The following is a 19,531-nucleotide window of genomic DNA, read 5'->3' as shown; positions in this document are numbered from 1 at the left end:
ATAAGAATAATAAAGAAAAAACCCTACAGTAAATATTAGGGTCATTTACCCTTTGGAGCTGACAGAATAAACACAAGAACTTGGCAGCAGTTGGAGGTTAGGACAAGGCATGTACTTGGTGCTTGGACTCCCCTTTGTGAGTGGGAGCCTTCTGTGAGTGTGGAAGGTGAGAGCAGTTCAGGTCAGGAGGGATTTCTGAAGCGCTGTGTGTAAGCGCCTGCTCACTGCAGAGCTGGCTTCAGCACTAGAGCGTGTTACTCAGGACCCCGTTCAGTTGTTGTGAGTACATCTAAGCTTGGAGTTAACCTCCATAGACTGCACAATTCAGGATTTATATTCTGCCACTGTGATTCTTTTTCCCTTCCCCTTTTATCCATTCCTTGCAGCAGTTTGCTGCTTTGCCTCTTGGGATTTTTTCCTCATTGCATCTCTGAGAATAGTTATCCAGGCTAAAAGAAAACACCTTTCTCAGCATCTCTGCTTGTATGTTGTAGGCCTCAGCACCCAGTCATTGTAGTGGTCATCCATTGGCCTTCCTCCAGCTTTTGATCTCTGCTGTAGTCCAGGAGCCCCACACTAGATATGGTCTTGTAGGTACCAGGCAGAGCTTTTATTCACTTTTTCCTTTTGATCTGTATGCAGACTGGTCCATATGCAATTGCAATTGCTGCAAGGTCTTAGAGTTTACCTTGGTTCAGCTTTTTGCTTAGGATGACATTTCATGTACTCTGTTTTTTTATTTGTGTGGTAATAGTGCGTCAAATCAATGAAGAAGTCTAGTTTCAGATTTTAGGAATGGAATTTTCGATTACTCTGATAATATGAGGATAACTGGGAATTTGGCCAGCTAGAAAAATGACCATTAATTATAGCTGGTTGATGCTAATATATTAGTTTGAAGTTGGACCCGAGTCTTGGTTTTGTATGACAGTCCTTACTTGTTGAAACTCCAGTTTCTGAGAATTCTTCAGTATTTGCATGGTAGACCAGCATGGTGTGTTATCCATGTACAAAATAATTCTTGGCTTGCTGCAACCTGTCCTAAAGCGAAACTTGCAGGGTTACTGCCCGATTTATCTTTGCATGTCTTGGATACTTCAGTGCAGTCAACTCTGCTTTGTTCCCCTGTAAAATGAGGGAAACCTGTAAAAAGAAAGATAAATGTGGAATACAGTACTTTTTGATAAATAGTTTATTAAACCCTGCTCTTTTCCCCAGAAATCTTGAGAAATTTCCAAGTTTACCCTATTGAAAGCTATCAGGTATCCTGTATTGCTAACTTATATTGTATTACTGTTTCTCTCAACTATGGAAGTTTTTTTTTTTTCCAGAACTGCAGGTGTCTGTTACACTCTAAAGTGTTACTGTTTTTGATTCTTACCGAACATACCGGAATGTTAGTGGTTGGAAAACTTTGTTTATCAAATGTGGTAGGAATTTATAAAGCATAGTTCTGTGATTAGTCATCTTTTTCATAGGTATGTCAACTTGTAGGCTGTCTGGCTCTATTTCTTCTGATTTGTTTAGCCATAAACCATTGTTTAGTCTGACCTTTGGCAATCTCCCAGAGACAAAATTCTGCAAACCCTGTTTTTGTATGTAGTTTTGTAATCTTATTCAAAGCATAACTTTTGACTTGTTTGTGGAGATTCTTCACCGTAGCCGAAGTACTTGAACTTGTCTGATGATGTTCCATCTGTTGGTTATTTTGATGTATAGGTTGACTGAGAGGTGATCTGGGTTTGAGAGGAGGGAATGTGAAAACTGCGTCTAGTGAATTATTTCTAGAAACCAGTGTTACCGGGTCATGGGTACAGTCATTGGCTTTTCCCTTATGAGAATGTAGATTTAGGGCATTTCAGGAGATTTTGGTGGGTCACCTGACCACTGTGCCTTCTCAAGTCCATCAGTTCTCCAGTCGTGATTTATGTGTCAGTCTTGTTCCTCCACTAATCAGGTAACAAAAATTCCTTTAATGGAATACGTTGCCAGTTTTTCGGGATTTATTTTCTCAGTCTCTGGAAATTGAGCAAATAAGGAACATCTAGAGGTGAGCATCTTTCTTCTGTTTATTGCAAAACTTATGATTAGTGCAGAATAGAAAAGGTCATTGGAGAATGAGAAAGAAACAATGTTGTTGTTAGGAAAATTTCATAGATAGTGTTAATTGAGTTAGTACCACTTCTGATAAGGTGGTTGGACATCTTTGCTGACAATGCAGCAAATATTTAATTAAATTTATCTTAATATATTTTTTGCTTAATAGGTGCTGTACATTATTTAAAATGTTTTGTTTCAATGTAATTTTCTGGATGCCTTGTGGGGTAATGTCTGTGGAGACATCTCTTACAGTGCCTGTGTGCTCAGTGTGGGTTTACCTGGTTCTTAAGATTAATATCTGCTTACTTATCTAAAGTCTATACATGAACTTAGTCTTGGATAGGCTTGGTGCTCTCTCCTTGTGTACTTTAGAGTTATCAGAGTAGTTTCAGGGTCTTCCTTCAGAAGCAGCTGAAATGAACTTTGACTTGCCTCTGTTTCTTTCTTGCTTCTTAAGAACACATGCGAGTCTGATACTCATTTGAAAAATTGTCTTTCAAGATAAAATTGTTCTACAAAACTGAACCTTTTGAACTTTCTCCACTGTCCTTATTTTGCATCTGTTCTGCTCATGAGATTGGTAAGTCCTTCCAGTAGTTAATATGCATGACTATTCCATTTGTTTTGTCCTCTGAGCATAACCTTAATTGAAAGACTAATTAAAATTTGGAGCATGCATCTTGAGAGCGGGAGACAATGTATTTTTAAAACTTGTAACAAAAATTTACTTGCATTTGCAAATTAGTGTTGGTAATGCAGATAAGAAATTGCATCAGTTTGCACGAGCTGGGTCAGTTTTTAGACAATTTTCATACATATTTTTTGTACACCAACTGTCTTTTTAAGAGTAGGGAATGCATTAACTTGCAAATATAATCTCTATGCTAGGTCAGTGTTAATCTACCACAGAGCAGCATATGCCATCTCAGTTTTCTCTTGCTTGCAGTTATGATTCTGTGCTGAATGCCAGTAGTTCAAGTACTGCAGAACTTCATCTAAGGAGCCCTGGCAAAATAGTAACATCAGTAAAGCTGAAATTCAGATTTTCTGAATAACCCAAATGCTCTAGTTATAAAAACTCCTAAATCTCAAACTCCTCTACCCTTTTGTTTCAGTAATCTGGTATATCTTGGGTATTCTGATAAAAAAATACTGTATATTGCCTGGAAGTCCAGAGGGATGTGTGTGTGCACCAGCAGGTGTCAGTGGGTGTGTCTGTGCTTGCCTTGCTCAGCTCCACCCTCTGACAACTCCTGTGGGAGCCCATCCTTTTTTCCTGTTGTTTCAGTGATATGTGCCAGAGAAACAGTTCCTTGACTCTGGTGACACCAAACTTCAGAGATACCTGAATGGGCTCAGTGTTGAGTCTGCCTGGCTTGAGAAGACTTTGAGACTTTTCAGGAAGGAACTTTGCAGCTCACTTCAAGACTTGGAGTAAATTTGCAACAGAAACCATGGCAGCACCGTCTCTGCTGCTTTAGTGGATAGGTTTGCATACTGAACGGGGTGGGGGACATGGTGGAAAGAAATGACCTCTTAAGAGGTGACTTCACATAGGTGACTAACCTTGCTTGGGACAAAGCACAGCTGAAATGTGAAAAAATGAATACCTGAATATTTGCAGAGCTGCTGCTCTCAACTCCTCACAGGGCAGGAGTTGATGGCAGCTGTGTTGCAGACCTCTTGTCTTTTTGGAAAGAATTGGACAGAACTAGATAAACTTTCTGCTTCAATGGTGATGCTGGATTTTTTTAAAAGCAAAAGCTTGAAAATGCTCTAACAGATGCAATATGGGTGTTTGACTTGATTACTTGTTATTGATGTGGTTCTAATTTTTTTAGAACCACATTTTTAAAATCTGATAGCGGCTTCAGCCTGATCATGACAACACACAAAGCTACATGAATTGTGGCAATATACACATGTGCAGTACATATATTAACAGCTATTTTGTAAGCTTATTTTAGCAGTGCTTAAAGAACCAAAATGGAATTGTTTCTTAAGTTTTATTAAAAAATAAGGTTTTCCTGACACTGCTAAACTTGCCTCTTGGCATTAACTTCCTCTTTTCCCCACAGAAAAGACAGTGGGCAGATCAGTATAGAGTGATGATGCAATATCTGTATGTTGAAGCAAAAAATTGTTCCATCTCTGTTCTGTACCACAGGATGTTCTTTGTATGTAAAAACTAACTCTGGAGTCAGAATTAAATTCACTTCAGGTAGGTAATCCCTCTCCACAGCCCAATTAAAATAACAAGGTTTTTTTGGTGCCAAATACTGTTTTTAGGGGACTCTGCAAAAGCTGTTTTCTAATTGAAATTTGATCTCAGTTTCAGTTCTGTGCTTGGCTTTTCTAAAATAAGCAGCTGCAGCTACTTAGTGTAAGATAGTGAGCACGTACAATAAAAATGCAGATGTAACCTATGACACTTTAATGACTCCACAGTGATAAGTCTGCAGTCATCATGCATCATATCAGATGTTTTTATTAATATACCTATTGTAAATCATCATGATGTGTTCTGATAGTTGTGAAGAGGACAGTGAGACTGAACTAAGGATGAGCATGTAATCTTTTCTTTCAAGACATATCAACCCTTTTTTTACATTCAAGATGTAATGAAGCTTTAACATCTTTCACCCTAGAATTTCTGGGTGCATCTTTGGAGTGAAGTTTTTTTTTTTTAGGGTTTGGTTTTGTTTTTTTCAAACAGAGAAGTTTTGCTTCTTAACATGTATTTTCTGTTAGTAAGATCTCCTTAAGTTACCTTTAGTATGGAATTTTTCTTAGTGAATTTGTGCAGAAGTGGAGTGGTTTAGTGCTTTTCTTGAAAATCCAAGGGAGCTGTGTAAGAACAGGAAGAAAGTAATTCCTTTTTGTGCTGTAGTAGCAGAAAAAATGAAAGGTTTTGCTATGAGTTATTTGCTCTGACATATATATGGCAGAAACTTCCTCCTAAGGCAATGGCATATTTTAAGGGTTTGCTTTCAGTTCAGGAATCTCAAGCAGTGGTATTATCAGTACCCTGTGGTGTTGTCCTGATTTAGTGCAAAACTCTGTAGAAATTGAACCAGAGAACATTCCGTAGTTCTTTTTTTTTTTCTTCTTTCTTTTTTCCCCTCTTTTTCTCAGAGTAGGTGCAAGTTAGGTGGCATCTCTTCTGCTCCTTCCATGCCATGCTGTCATATATTACCTTTGGTGTGTTTAAGTCTGGGGCAGATCAGGGTTTAATGCTGTGTGTCCTCAGTCAAGGCAAGAACAGGTTGTAGTTTACTGTTCTACATCTGATTGTGCATATAATGTTAAGCCTTTGGAGGATTTTGATATTTTTGGAGTTTGTAAAGAGTGCGGGCACCAACCAAACACTGGGACTTAGGTCCAGACAGAGTGTGAAGGAAAAGGACAGTACAGAATGAAATTTATATATTGACTATGCCTGCTGCTTTCAGTTCAACATATATATATATATATATATATATATATATATATATATATATATATCTTAAATTTAAGGTGAACTGGAAATCCCTGACATACTACAAAGAGAGGAAGGGATGCCTGGTGCCCTGGAATGAAGGGATAGAGAAGAGTGAGCTGAACAAGTGCTGTGCCATCTGTTAGATAAGCTGTAGAACAGATTATTTATTATGACGCTGCCTCTAAAGGGAAAGTAGATAGTTAGGGTTGTGGAATTGAATTGAGAGAAGTGTGTGAGATGGGCTTTTCAGATTTAGTTCATCTTACACAGGCAGCAGAGAGCCGTTAAAATTTTTCATTCCAAATCATCTTTATTTTGCTCTGAGGGTAAAGACCTACTTAAAATCTTAAAATCCCTCAGAGGAACTGAAGGAGTTGCTTGTTGCTTGTATATACACTTGTGCTGATGTAGATAGAAACAGTGAAAATTGCCTTTAATTTTTTTGTTATTGCAGTGCTAATGAAGTCTGGTAAAGCCTTTTACTTGCAAAAGGATGTGAATGTGTGCAGAGCTGTCACAGAGATGTGCCTCCTCACAGGGATCTTCCAGTGGCCCTGATCCTCGAAGTTCTTGTTTTCTCTGAAGATAGTTTGGAGTCAGGAATTTGCTTGCTTGTGAAATAGTAACAACTTGAAAAAAACCCTTTTGCAAGAACAGCCAATCTGTTTTGCTTTGGGTACCCTATTAACATGCAGTAGATTTTATTATGTTATTTCTGTCATGTTTTCCTTTTTATTCTTAGATATATTTTAGAACTTGCTTGATATTTCTCCATTTAAAATGGACTAAATATATATATATATATATATATAAATTAATCTCTTGTTTGTCTGTTTTTATATTTTATTTCCCAGGTAACTGTCTCAAATGATGATACAGATCCGTCCTCTCAGGCTTTAGTTACCTTACAGTCTCTGCGTAGCTGAAAAGGGTTTGGAGAAGAACAGTTACTGCTTAGCTTTGGCATCAGCTGTAATTGACTTGCATGGCTTCTGTACACAAACACTTTGTTCTTATCTTTTAATATGATAATCTGTTCTTGGTTTGAATTTCAAGGTAACTGTACCCTTGTGATACAGAAGCATGTGATAATTTGTATAAATATATGCATATTTAAGGATGGCAGTGCATATCATTAACCTTATAATACATTTCAGCACACTTCAATGTTATAACCTCAATTGTTTTTCACATATGAAACATATCTCTTGTATTCCAGCAATGTTATCTCTGTTGGTATAGCTATGGTATTGTTCATGGCATCTGATACAAAGTGACCTGGAAAACCCACTTTTTAGGGCCTAGGTTATTCCTGTTGCAGACATGTTTCAGCTCTTCTGCAATGAGAAGCTCAATATAGTTTTAGTTCCCAAACTATCACACTTTTTATGTAAGAAACAATCTGTACTTGATGGGCCAACACACAGGATATTAAGGTGGTAACTGTAAGGAAAAGCAGTAATCTCAGAATGGAGGCATCTGTGCTTTGAAGGTGCTGGAGCTACCTGCTGATTGCAGTAGCAAAAATGCTTTTGTCTCAGTGGATTTTTTTTTTTTTTTTTAAATGAGGGAGCAAAAATTACAGTCAGTTTCCAGAAAAACCTGCCTTGAGGTGAGAAAATAATGGAACTAACCTGGATATATTTGATTACTTGATAAACTGGACAGTAGTACAAAAGAAAATTTGTTACTTTAATAATGCAGGCATGTCATGGGGGTAGAATATCTGTGCCCTTGGAGGAGCTGAGTGCTATCAAAAGCATCAGGACTGGTCTGTACTCCGTGTCCAGTTTTGGAAAAAAGTTGTGGTGTGAAGATGCAAGTCTGGCAAATCGCTTTATGATTAAAAACTAACAATGTCAATAAAACTAATCTAATTTTCAGTGGCTTTACATCTAACTTTATAACTGTTCACACAGTGTTTAAGCTAGTAAATATTAGACATTTCAGAGAGACTTCAGAATTAATGTGTTTTGATAGCTACTTTTAAGCTTATTTAGAAAAATAATCTTTTGTGAAAGCAGATTAAATACAGTAAAAGGATACTATGTCTCCAAGCTTTTTGTGATTTTTGGTAGTAATGTGTTGTAACGGGTGGGTAAAGAATGTTTGTGCGCCAAGAGGTTTAGTGTCTTAAGTCTTTTTTTAAAAGAGTGAGGCTGAATGATCTCCAGGAATGCTAAAAAAATGTCCTCTTTTAGAAGGTTGAAAAAATAACTTTTTTTTTTTTAATCTACTAAAAATTGTAATTTAACGAAGTCCATTGCCTGGTATGGTGGTAATACTGCATGATGGGAAACTTCAAAAGGGGTCTGTCAGCACAACCACAAGAGGAGCTGGAATATATGATTAGGGTACATAAGGTTAGCAAATGTTCATTCTTCTTTTTATTATTATTAATCAACCTTTTTTCTTAATAAAACTTCTTGGGTTTTTTTTGTTGTTTTTTTTTTTAGGAATTTGTTTACTAGAAAGCAGAATGCAAGATTTGAAAAACAAAATGATGTGCGATGGAAGTTGTTTGGAAAAGTACCTCTTGGAGAAAACTTACAAAAAGACCCAAAGAAAATACAAAAGGTATTTGTTTAATTCTGTGTTAGAATTAGTGGTGATTGAAGAAGCCAGTTAAGTTTATGTTCTGTATATAGGGCTGTGTAGCCTGTTTGTTTGAGTTGCACACAATTTTAGTACCAGAAAAGGCCCTTAGTTGAAATTTTACTTCTGTTACAACAGTGCTGTTCATAAGTGTTCTACTTGGTCATTACACTGAGTACGTGAGGCATGAAGAGCCTTCCTTAATGTGTCATAAGAGAACAAAAAACATAAGTGAAACTCACTTTTTTCCAACATTGTTGAAAGCAACATGAAGAACTGGTTCTACTATAGATGACCTCAAGCTCTTGGCTAGTGAATCAAATGATTTGCCTTTCCAATGGGGAAAATCTTGTGAAATCCAGCTGTGTGGTCAGTAGTTCATGAGCTGCTCTTTCAATGGCAAGAAAACAGCCTCTTTCAGTCAGTCTGACTTGATCTGGGATTTTTAGATTGCATGTAGCCTTTTTATGTGTTTGGAGCTTTTTCTGTATTTCAGTTGTCACTTCCTTGTTCAAGTGACTGTGGGAATAGTAATGTTTGCATGGAAAGAGACCATATAGTAAAACTTTAAAACCAGCTGCTGTGTGTAAAATGCAAATGATGATTTGAAGGATTGTGCTGCTTAATTCAGGGTAAAGTATTCTGAAAATCCACATGTTATGTGACTATTCTTAGCTGTAGTTGGGCTGTTAAGGTGAAATTGAGGCAGCTTTTTGAACTTGTCACTGTATTCAACCATTCAAATTTTATCTACAGCTTGCCTTGATACAATTAATGGTTCTGAAGTGTTCACCAAAGATTTTTATTGACAAAATTGAATAGGCTTAATTAGTGCAGTACTGACATTTAGCAGTGTATTTTATTGTAGTGCCTGCTCTTTAATAATTGGGTAAATAATTTATTGACATTTTGTGGTTATTGCTGGTACTGTGAATATTTTTCCTTTGCATCCAAACTATCTTACATTACAGCTTTGAATGGTTGTATTAAACTTGTTACAAAACAGTCACTTAAATTATTATGTGGTATGGCATCCAACCATTAGTGAGTTTTTGGCAAAATTGCAGTCTAAAACAATTGTCTCCAGTGCCTCTTGGGTAACAATAATTAATCCTTCCTAAATGATTTGATGGTTTTTTGAAGTTATTTTTGACATGTAGACTTTGAGTCATGAGTAGTGCTGTAAATCACTAATTGAGCCTCACCAGCATCTAAAAGCACAGCCTGATTTAGTTGATCCCTCACCAAAACAATGGTCAGACAGGTTTTTTGAGCACATGAGCCTTTTCTCAACCCCTATAAAAACTCTTGTGACAACACTCAATTGTTCCAACAAGTGTATATACAACATAGCATCATACTGCATTTTAACAATGTAGAAATTAAAATCACTCCAGCTAAGATGTTGCTTGTCCTGTTTTTAATGCTGAAAATATATGTGTTAGTCTTCTGATGAGGAAGCAGTACTGGTATATGCTCAGGCTGGTTGCTTTACTGGGTCACAGAAAGCTTTTGTACAGTTTTTATCCAGTTAAATGTTTTAAAACATAGAAGCTGTCAGAATGAGTAATCTTGGAGAAGCTGGAAATGCATTTGCAATGGAGATTTGCATGATTAATTTTTTATATCAGTTCTCTTCAGGAATTCTGCTTGAACAGAACTGGTTATGCCAGTTGCTTTTGCAATTGATATTTGAAAACGCACTAAGTCAGATTACAGAACCTCACCAAGAATAACCACTGAAGTTAAATTTTCTTCTCTCCCAGTAGACTGTAGAACTGAGCTAGGCTTTGCAGCCACTGTTTCTTTTAGAAGCTCTTTTCAAGCCTGGCATGCACAGAAGTATATGTAAATACCATTTATTTGCAACAACTTCTCTATCCTCAGTTTTGTTAGTGAATGCTCTTCAAAAGAAATTCCATTAAAATTCAAGAAGAGGTAACCAGCATATCATTTGATTGTCTGTCTTATGTGATCTGTCTTCACAGAACTCGTTTGCATGTGGCCAGTCAAGATTTTGTGTATTAAAAGAATAAGGTATATAGAGAAAAAACAGATTTTGGCTAGGTCCTAGAGACATGCTACCCAGTGGAATTAAATTACTTTTCTTTTATGCTGTATTTATTTTAATTTTCTATAATAGCAAAATCCATTTTTAATCAGAAAGTTTAAGTTTTTTTTTCCCTTCCAAGTGTGCTTTGACCCTATGAGAGTTGTATAATTTAGCTTTTACTATATGAATTCAAATAAGAGCTCAATGGAATATCTCCATTTTTTTTAAGTTTCAATAATGGTAAAATTCAGCACCTATAACACTTGAGGTCTTTCAGTTACAATCTTGACTCAAAAAATCAGGTCTAAATATTTTATGATCTCATTTTCTGACATTCCATGTTGGAATATTTAAAATTTTTAATGGTCTTTTAAGGTCCTTAATTAAAAATAACTATGATTTTTAATTTGGGGGTTGTAATTTTCCCAAATGTTTTTTTGTAATAATTTTGTAATGATTTGTAATTTTGTAATGATATGGCTATATGTGTGTGGGGGGGTCAACATTCCAGTCAATTCAAATCAGTTGTACTGAAGAGGCTCACTCTGCAGCACATGATAAAGTGAAAATGAACTCTTGAAATAGGTAAATAAATTCCTTGTTCTCACAAGTGACGCTTTGTTATGGAAAAGTAAGGCTTATAACATTAGTGTAGGAAAAATTTCGTAAGTTGAGTTGGGTTAATTATAAGTCAATTCAATTTTCACTTTATTTAAGCTATAATCCTAGTTGATGAAGTAAAGTGATTTTATCGAAGTCTGGTTTTTGTCTTAGATCTGTTAGATGGAAAAGAGTTTGAAAGCGACAGTGCCCAGCAAGAAATATGGAAAGTATTTACTACATCCATGCTTTAGGCAGACAGTGATAAAATCTCCCATTACAAGCCATGTGTTTTCTCCAGGTTAAAAAAAGCCCAGAGCTGAGCAAAGTCCCCAGACTGCTGATGTGTGGAGGTTCTCGTGCAGCTCCATGTGCCTGAGCAGTGCGGGTGGAAGCTGTGCAGCGTGGGGAGCTGCCGCCTCATGTTCCTCATGCACACATCTGCAGCCTCTGCTGATGGCTGGCAGTGGCTAAAAATACAGAGCTTTTCTGAGTGTTTGCCTGAGCTGGGCTTTACTGCATTCACATGGCCCATTTGGGGCCTTTGGAAGGGAAGTGGTTGGTTCAAGCCGGCTGCTGGTTCTGGCAGGATCTAGACAGCTTTGGATAGAGCACTGTCTTCTGTTTATACGGAGTTTGTCTTTGGGTAGCCTGGGTAAGTCTTTGTGATTGATGGCTATAGCTGCCAATAGAGTGTGGACCTGATTTCTCTGATCCTGAGAGAAGTACAGCCTGTCAGTGGCTGATCTGTTCCCAAGGGAAAGTCTCTTGAGAGCATCTCTCGCTCAAGGTCTATCTCTGTAAACAATTTAACTTTTTCAAAACAGTTCTGTACAGCTGTATCTTAAAAACGAGATTCACTTAATAAATTATAAAAATAATTTAATATAAATAAAAGACAATTAGGAGACATAAGAAATAAAGCAAAGAGTTAAAACGGCCGGGTGCCTTGGCGCGCTGCCAAGAGCACACCTGGTATCCCGGGGATCTCCTTTTTATCCCCTCCTTGCTGTAAGGGGTTAATGCATATTCAAGCATGTCCCCTCCCTGGTTCCGCCTTCTTAGATCATGCTTCTGCACAGTCTCAGTTTCTGCTTGTCATCATAATTTTTTTGCTGGTCATCATTATTCTTGCTGGTCAGCATTCTTTTGGAGTCTGGTTTCCTTTTCTCTGCAGATGGTCAGTTGTTGATAAGAGTCTGGGCCCCTCATCCTTCTTCTGAGGGCAGCTGAGCTTATCTTTCCCCCCTGCCCACGTCCTGGTACTGGCTTTTTGATAACAGTTTGGCTTCTATTGTTCTCTTGATAAGAGTTTGAGCCCCACTGTCCTTGCCCTCTGGGGTTTCCTTGCCTGGTACCTAGGAAATTCTTTTAAGCTTAAGACTTGTTAGCAAGAAAAAAGTACATACATAGCTGAAAAGTATTTAACATATAATATTCATCTGCGAAAGCCAATATCACAATACAAATTTATAACATGTAGATAGTGTGTTTTTCTCTTGTCCCACCAATGAGACAAGAGGTGGTGTTCCCTTTACCAATCATGTTAAACCTGTAACTTAATACCCTATAAAAAACTAAAAAGTTATAGAAATAAAAACCTTTCCTAACAACTTGTTCTAGTATACTATATAAAATCCACACTTACACATTGTGTCCAACAACAACAATAGGGTGAGTGTTTGCATAGACTTCACTGCTGCTTTGAAGCTCAAAACTGTGTAGTGCGTTTTTTGTCTTCTGCATGAGAAGTCCAAGGGTGTAAATGAGTCACTTCCCGTGTTCTCCACTGTTGGGTTCATTTCTACTTGTCAGCCTTCAGAAAGGCTTTAGATCTGTGTGGCAGAGTTCCTTTTTTTAACAAGAAGCAAGTGCAGTGTAAGAAGGTATAGTTACTCTTGTTAGTCTAACCTGTGCCTATTATTGTTACTTTCTCTGAAAATAAAGGTAAAACTAACTTCCTCACTTAATAATTATAACCCAGATTTTGCCTTAATGTGCTGCTCTTTTGTGTGTTTCCATCTGAACCAGTTACAAATACCTTTATTTTATTGTAATCATATGTAAAGGGCATCTAACTTTTGTGAAGGTAAATAAAAATTAATAAAGAAAAGAAACCTATTATATAACTGATGATGTCCTAAAAAGTATTTTCTTTTTCCCCAATAAGAACAGTACTAAATAAATAATTCAGCAATTCCAGTAGGTTGTATTAATCTACAAAGAATGTTGCCTTTCTGTCTTGAAGATCACCTGCCTCAAACAAAAATACTATTATATTTAAACAGATAAAGCAAGAGTAGTAGCTTCCATTCACAGTAAATGAAAGGGTGATTTAATACCATGTCAGGACAATTGTTCCTGAGTATTTTAATAATAAAAGCATTTAATATGACCCAGCCAGGTATCATCATTTAGCGAAGTGTAGCTGACAAAGTGCTGCTTTTGATGCTGTTGGAACTTACTCACATATGTTAACAACATGTGAAAGTACAGAATATGCTACAAGCATCAGACTAATAGAAAACAGTGAGCTTTGAGTATTGGTTGAAATACTATGACAAGCTACAAAGTGTTTTTGGAAAGGAAGTGAGAGGTTTTTTCCTCCTTTTCCAGATTTAAAGCTTTTATTTTAGCTTTCTCACTCTCTAGAATGCCTAGTAAATTGTGGGGATCAGAAGCCTTGGAAGCTGGAGGGATCCTAAAGAGGTGTAGCAGACAGTGTTGGAGGATAAGTATCTGCTTTCAGGAGTAAAGATACTAAATAGAGGTATAAGGTTGGTTAGTTGGTAGTGCAGTTTCAATGTCAGCTGCTGGTCTCTGCTGCAGGATCTGTTTGAATGCTGGTGGTGTGTTTTGGGGGAAGTGCAGTAACTTTGAAGTTGTTCTCTTTGTCTCAATATAGTTACTTTGTAGCCCAAGTTGATACTTAGCATTAACTGGAATATGAATATTGATATCACAAGATTATTTTTAAATGCAGGAAGCTGCAGATTGATGGAAAAAATGATTGACTTTTGAGTATCAAGTACACAACTCTTTCTAACCCCAAAATTTCAAGGCCAGAGATTATGACTTTTCAGGACAGCTGATACACCAGTGGAAGTTTGTTTTTGCTCTCATTTGTGTTAAACAGGAATCCATCATGCAACTGGTATTTGTGTGTCTGCCAGTGCTAATAGAAAGATACTTAAACACTTCTTTGTGTAGTCAGGAAGCTTTTTTCCATGCACTGGCAACACACAGGAGGCTTTCAAATCCCTCCCTCCCCCCCCCCCCACCCCGCAACTTCATGGGCTTTTGAATGAAAATAGATGTCTGTAGAGAGCAAGCCTGGAAATAACACCAAGTGCCTTTGGCTGTTGCATTGCACAAACACTTAGCAAAGCATACCTGTGAAGCAAAGCTGGCAATAAATTTTTGAAAGCAGGTGTGTAGTCCCTAAATACTGTGGTGGAACTGCCTATTCTAACTGGAGACTGAAACATTACTGACATATAAAATTGAGAAAGCTTTGCTAGACTCCATTGTGCTAATTGTGTGTTAAGCAGAAGCAAGCTCCCAAGAAACTCAGCCTAAAGGTTTTCTCAGTCTCCTAATTTATACATCTCAAACTTCATCTAAGATTAAAGTATAGGGGTAGGTTTTGAAAGGATAACTCTTACCATGTTCGCTAGCAACAGCAAACAAAGCTTATGTTCTTTAGCTCTGCAAAATGAATGGAGGTACTGTGTGTTACTGGAAACCCTGAAGATATGGATGTAAGGATTTTGAAAACCCAGACTTGTACTTTTTCCTGAAGTGTCCTTCTGAAGGAAGACTAGCCAATTTTATGATCTCATTCTCCTTTTCTCTCTGAGGACTCTTGGTCCTATTTTTTGCCTTGATTTTATTGCAGCCTTTTCATGCCTGTTGGTATTTCCAGATAATTTTCTTGTGCTGTATTGAGAAGTTGTCACTTGAGCATGGCAAAGTTCAGTGGAAACAGCTTCATGAATATTAAAGCCTGAAAATAGTCATCACTTTAAGCCACACCATGAAGGTGTGTTGCCCTCCTTCATATATTTATATTTGCGTGTAGCTTTAAAAAACTACAATTTTTTCTTATCAAGACTGAACCTTAAGTTATGAAGATGATTGTGTTCAGGAATATTAACATTCAGATATAGTTTGTTTTGTAAAAGTAAACAAAGAATGCACAAGGATCAGGACAAATGATGAGAGAGAATATGGTGCACACTATGAGTACAAAAGAAGCTTTTATTAGGCGTGAAAGAACCAGTCATGGCTTCGAAGGTAATTTCAGAGATCAGAGAAGCAAACATGGGTGGAAAAAACACTCAGAGGTTTTAATGCAGTAGACTTGTTTACTTATTTTTCTGTAATTTCCACGGCCAGACAAGCATCAAACTTGAAGAGGTCAGAGACCCTTAAAGATACCCAAGTCTTGATGAGGAAGCAGAAAGGAAATTAGCAGAGAGATTTAAAAATGGGAGAAGTAGAATATGGTTAAAAGTATCGAGTGAAGTACCTTTCCTTCCACTAGTTTGGTGTACTTGCTGGAGTCATGGAACTAGATACAAGTGTGCACATACTTACCTACAGAGGCAACTGTTTGCAAACAAAAACAGTGACTGTGTGCTGTGGAGGGTCTCTGAACAGCATAAATACAAGTTGTTATGCATTGCAAAGTAGGTGGCATTTCCTGGGTGACTTTTGCACTGTGTTGAAGATTACAACCAAAGTATTGGTATTTGCAACTGATTTGAGAACTTGCAAGATGAAATGTGATATTCCTGTGACTCCTTTCCTCTATACCCTGGAGTTAACCTGGAGTTTTGGCCATTTCAGAGTGGTGTCAGCATCAGGTTGATGTGGCACGGAGACTTTTATTTTAGTGTCTCTCTCAGAATGAGAGGGACAGTTCTGACATGATCTTCAGCCACAGTAAGAAAGTGTTATTTGAAACTAGATAGGAAAGGTAAGTTTTCTTCTTCAATGTCAACACTAATGTGAAATGTCAGAAAAAGAAATTGTTGAGACATTAATTGAAAGGGTATGATGCTGAGACTATAGAGATAATTAAGGTGGAGAGATCAGTGAGCAGGCATACAAATTAAGTAATGCTCTCACATGAGGTCTATATCCAATCGAATTCCCGTTCCTAGAAGTGCTGTTTATGGCATATGCTGAAAGCAGGTGTTTATAGAATTTTATTCTGGCAGATGCTCATATGAAAATAGCAGTAAAATAAAACAACCATTTAGCTTGTATTGTCTTGCTCAGACATTTTCCAGATGCTTGTCCTGCTGGAGGCCTTTCTTGCAGATGTTTCCATTTGATTAACATTAGTACCAGATAGTGACAGTACCCAGGGAAACTGTGCACGTTTGTATGTGTGGATTAAATTGTGTGCTTTGCAGTGTTCTAAGCGGGAGGGTGTTGGTTTTTGTTGGTACTGTGACTCATGTTGGAGTCACTTGTAACAGTAACTGCACAATCTGATTGAATTTCCCACTTTTGACAGAAGAAAGTTCTTAAGCAACATGGTTCATGGTATACTTTGTCTCTGAGTACTTCAAATATTTTCCTTCCTTTTTTTTTTTAATGAAGCATGTCACTCTATATAACCAAAATCCTCTTAAATTATTTACATATAGTGCAAACGAAATGTGAACCTGGAAGGTGAGAACCATGTGATACATAGCATGTTGAATGATTAGCGGCAACAGACTTTGAAACAGCAAACTGTTATTCTTTCTTGGAAGAACTAACCTGGCCTTGTCTATACATAGGTTTTAAATGTTCCGTAATCTAATGCCTCTGTTGCTTAAAATATGATGGTATAAAAATATGTATATGGAAAAATTGTTACAATAGTCCAGGGGCTGGAGCACAGGGCTGCAAAACAAAGTATGTGGCTTCTCACACTTTTGCTTTACTCGTAACTTTCTGTAAGAGGTATGGATTTATTCATTTAACTTTAGTGTGATTGTGTGGGATCACATCACTTGCTATCCCAGGTTCTGTATCCCCTGTAATCTGAAAGGAAAAATAGATGCTTTCCAGGGGAAAAGAGGCAAATTTCAGAGCACTTGAAATGATGTCTACAAATACTGTGAGGTTTTCCTCACAGCTTGGCCATAGTATCTTATCTTTTACATTGCTTAGGCATTCCTAATTTGTAAAGTATGGAACAGGAGAATACTGTGGTACTAAAGATAAGAAAGATGTCCTGTTGGAAGATAAAACTTCACACATATAATGTTATTACAGTCAAATTCTGTCATGTCGTTGCTATCTTCTGCTCAGATATTCTTCCTTTACTGTAAGAGGATTAAAGATATATGTATACACATATAGAGAGAGCTGTGTAAAGCAAGTAAGGCTGATGGTTCTTGAATCATTAATTATTAGTAGAGCAGCAATGAAAGGGAACACTGAGGCACTGTTGAGGTAGTGATAAGACTTAAGAACCAGGAAAAAAATAGTTTTCTTTTTACTTGTGCAGTTCTGGTCCAGCTCTTATTCCATATGCTGATTGAGGCCAGTGGAAAAAATAAAGTGTAATTAAATCTTGCACATAACCTGTTTAAGTAGTCTCAGGTACTATTGTAAATGCAGCAACCTAAAAATAATGACTGATACCAACTATAACATGTGGCCAGCTGTGGTTTGAGTTACAGGGAGTACTTCGCTTTTCACCCCACTGTATCACTAGGCATCCCTCTGTCTCAGGCAGTGCTTTGCAGAAGAGCTGCAATATCATTCTATTTTCAGCGTAAAAGCACAGACATCTACTGCAGGACTACCACTGTCCATCCAAGGGTGCTCTTCCTCATGGGCTGCTTTTTGCTTGTGTTAATAGCTATAACTTTACATGAATGTTTTTTTGCTGTGTGTGATAACTTAGTTTTAGATAGTTCATGAGATAAAACATTAGCACTGGAGCCTGTAGTGTTTTGCATGAACTGTGTTGACTTGTGCTCTGACATGAGATCTTTGGATGGCAGGTGTCTGTAATTGGTGGTGTTGGGAATGAAGCCAAGATACTTTTAAACAGTGAGCTGTTCTGTATTTGGCATAGTATCGCTGCATCTGTGAAATAGATGTGCAGTCACAGGTTGAAAACAATAGTTGATACAACACCTGGCAATTCTGAGAAAATAAGTTGACTTCTGCAAAACCACCCTTTGAAAGCAGAATACTTAAGTGACTGGTTTTCAGGTCAGTCCTTGCTGCTCATTTTGGGACTGAGGATCAGACTTTGATAAAGATCATGAGCAATTCATCCTGGCGGCTGCAAACCACAATCAGTGATATTTATGAATATGAAATCCTTAGTGCAGAGCTTAGAAAATGGCAACAGTTGCAGGTCAATAGATAACACTAAAATCCAATCCAACAAAGATGGAGCCACAGCAACTTGGGTGTCTCCACTGAGTTAAATAACAGAGCTTTTGGACAAATTAAAATTAAGGTTGATATTCCATCTGGATAGAGGCAAAATATTTAGCAAGAGGTAATATAGGAGTTGTCCGAACTGTAGAAGGGATTTATATATCTATCTCTTAGAGCTGTCAGAGGCAGACAAGGCATGAGTGGTACTGAAAAGATGCTTATGCTCTAGGAACCACACACTGCTGCTGTTCCTTCGGCACTGATGTAGGGCTTGGTGAGTTTTAGCTGCTCTTGCACTTCGGACAGGTTGCACTTCGAGGCTGTCTCAGCAAGGCACAGCAGCGGGACTCGGTACAAGCAAACGCCCGGCTTGGAGCCAGGGACGCGGGGAGGGGCGGGCGGCAGTGTGGGAAACCAGTGGAGAGATGCCAGTGTTTGAGGAATGCAGCTGCATCCTAAACCAGCACCCGTAATGCTGAGCTGACAAAGACTGCGGCTAATGCAGACGAGCTCGTGCGAGGTTTGGGTTGTTCGTCATGGACGCGGATCTGCGCCGCGCAGGGCACGGCTGCCGGGGCGGTCCGGGAGGCGGGCAGCGTGTGCCAGGCGGAGCCGTGCGTGCCCAGGCAGCGCTGGGCGAGGCGGAGAGAAGCGATGGTGTGCGGCGGCTCCGCGGGTGATTAGCGCGGCTGGCGGGGCGGGGCGGAGCGGCCCGGCCGGACCCACCCGCGGGAGGCGGCCCGGGCGGGGCGGGCGGGCGGCCCGCGAGGCCGTGCGGGCCCGGGCGGCGGGAGCCAGGCCCGCGGTGCGGGGCGGGCAATGGGGCTCCGGCGCCGCCGCCCGTGAGGGACCGCAGCGTTCATGGGGAGCGGGGCGGCGCGGGGCAGCTGCGGGGCCCGGGGGTCGGGGCAGGCGGGGACTTGAACGCGTGTCGGTAAACCCGGCCTCGTCCGCTTCTCAGTCGCCTCACCGAGTCCGGCGGAGAACCGGCTAACCAGGAAGGGAATTCTCTTTGTGCGAGGCGAGACTCCGCCGGGGTGGAAGGCGGCGGTACAGCCTTGCCGGGTGTTCGGGCTGTCGGAGCGTGGGGGCTGCAGGCTGGAACCCCGGCTGTGCCGGCCATCCCTCCTGCCCTGCAGTGCTTCCTGCCGTGGAGCCAGAGCCCCGCAGCCTGGCGTCTGCCGCTCCGACACCCAACATGAATATTTCATATTCGGCTCCTTCGGGAAGTGGCTATCGCTAAACACGCAGGGCCAAAACAAGATGACCTTGATAGAGCAGTTTGTGTTATTGTACGTTCA

The 19,531-nt window shown here is 39.0% G+C and overlaps 1 protein-coding gene across 1 annotated transcript in view; it reads left to right on the top strand.

Moving 5' to 3' along the window:
- Nucleotides 1-19,531, top strand: part of TBC1D14 (TBC1 domain family member 14) — a 65,521-nt gene that overhangs the window by 13,364 nt on the left and 32,626 nt on the right. The window contains exon 3 of the mRNA XM_005517856.3: nt 8,038-8,158. Coding sequence (XP_005517913.2) covers nt 8,038-8,158 — 121 coding nt within the window. The remainder of the gene's footprint in view (nt 1-8,037; nt 8,159-19,531) is intronic.

Source organism: Pseudopodoces humilis, chromosome 6, assembly GCF_049639895.1.
Source record: "Pseudopodoces humilis isolate 2021_Gansu_Grassland_sample_001 chromosome 6, ASM4963989v1, whole genome shotgun sequence".
NCBI classification, from domain to species: domain Eukaryota; kingdom Metazoa; phylum Chordata; class Aves; order Passeriformes; family Paridae; genus Pseudopodoces; species Pseudopodoces humilis.
The sequence above is the reverse complement of the archived record's forward strand: the minus strand, read 5'-3'. Positions and strand labels throughout refer to the sequence as shown.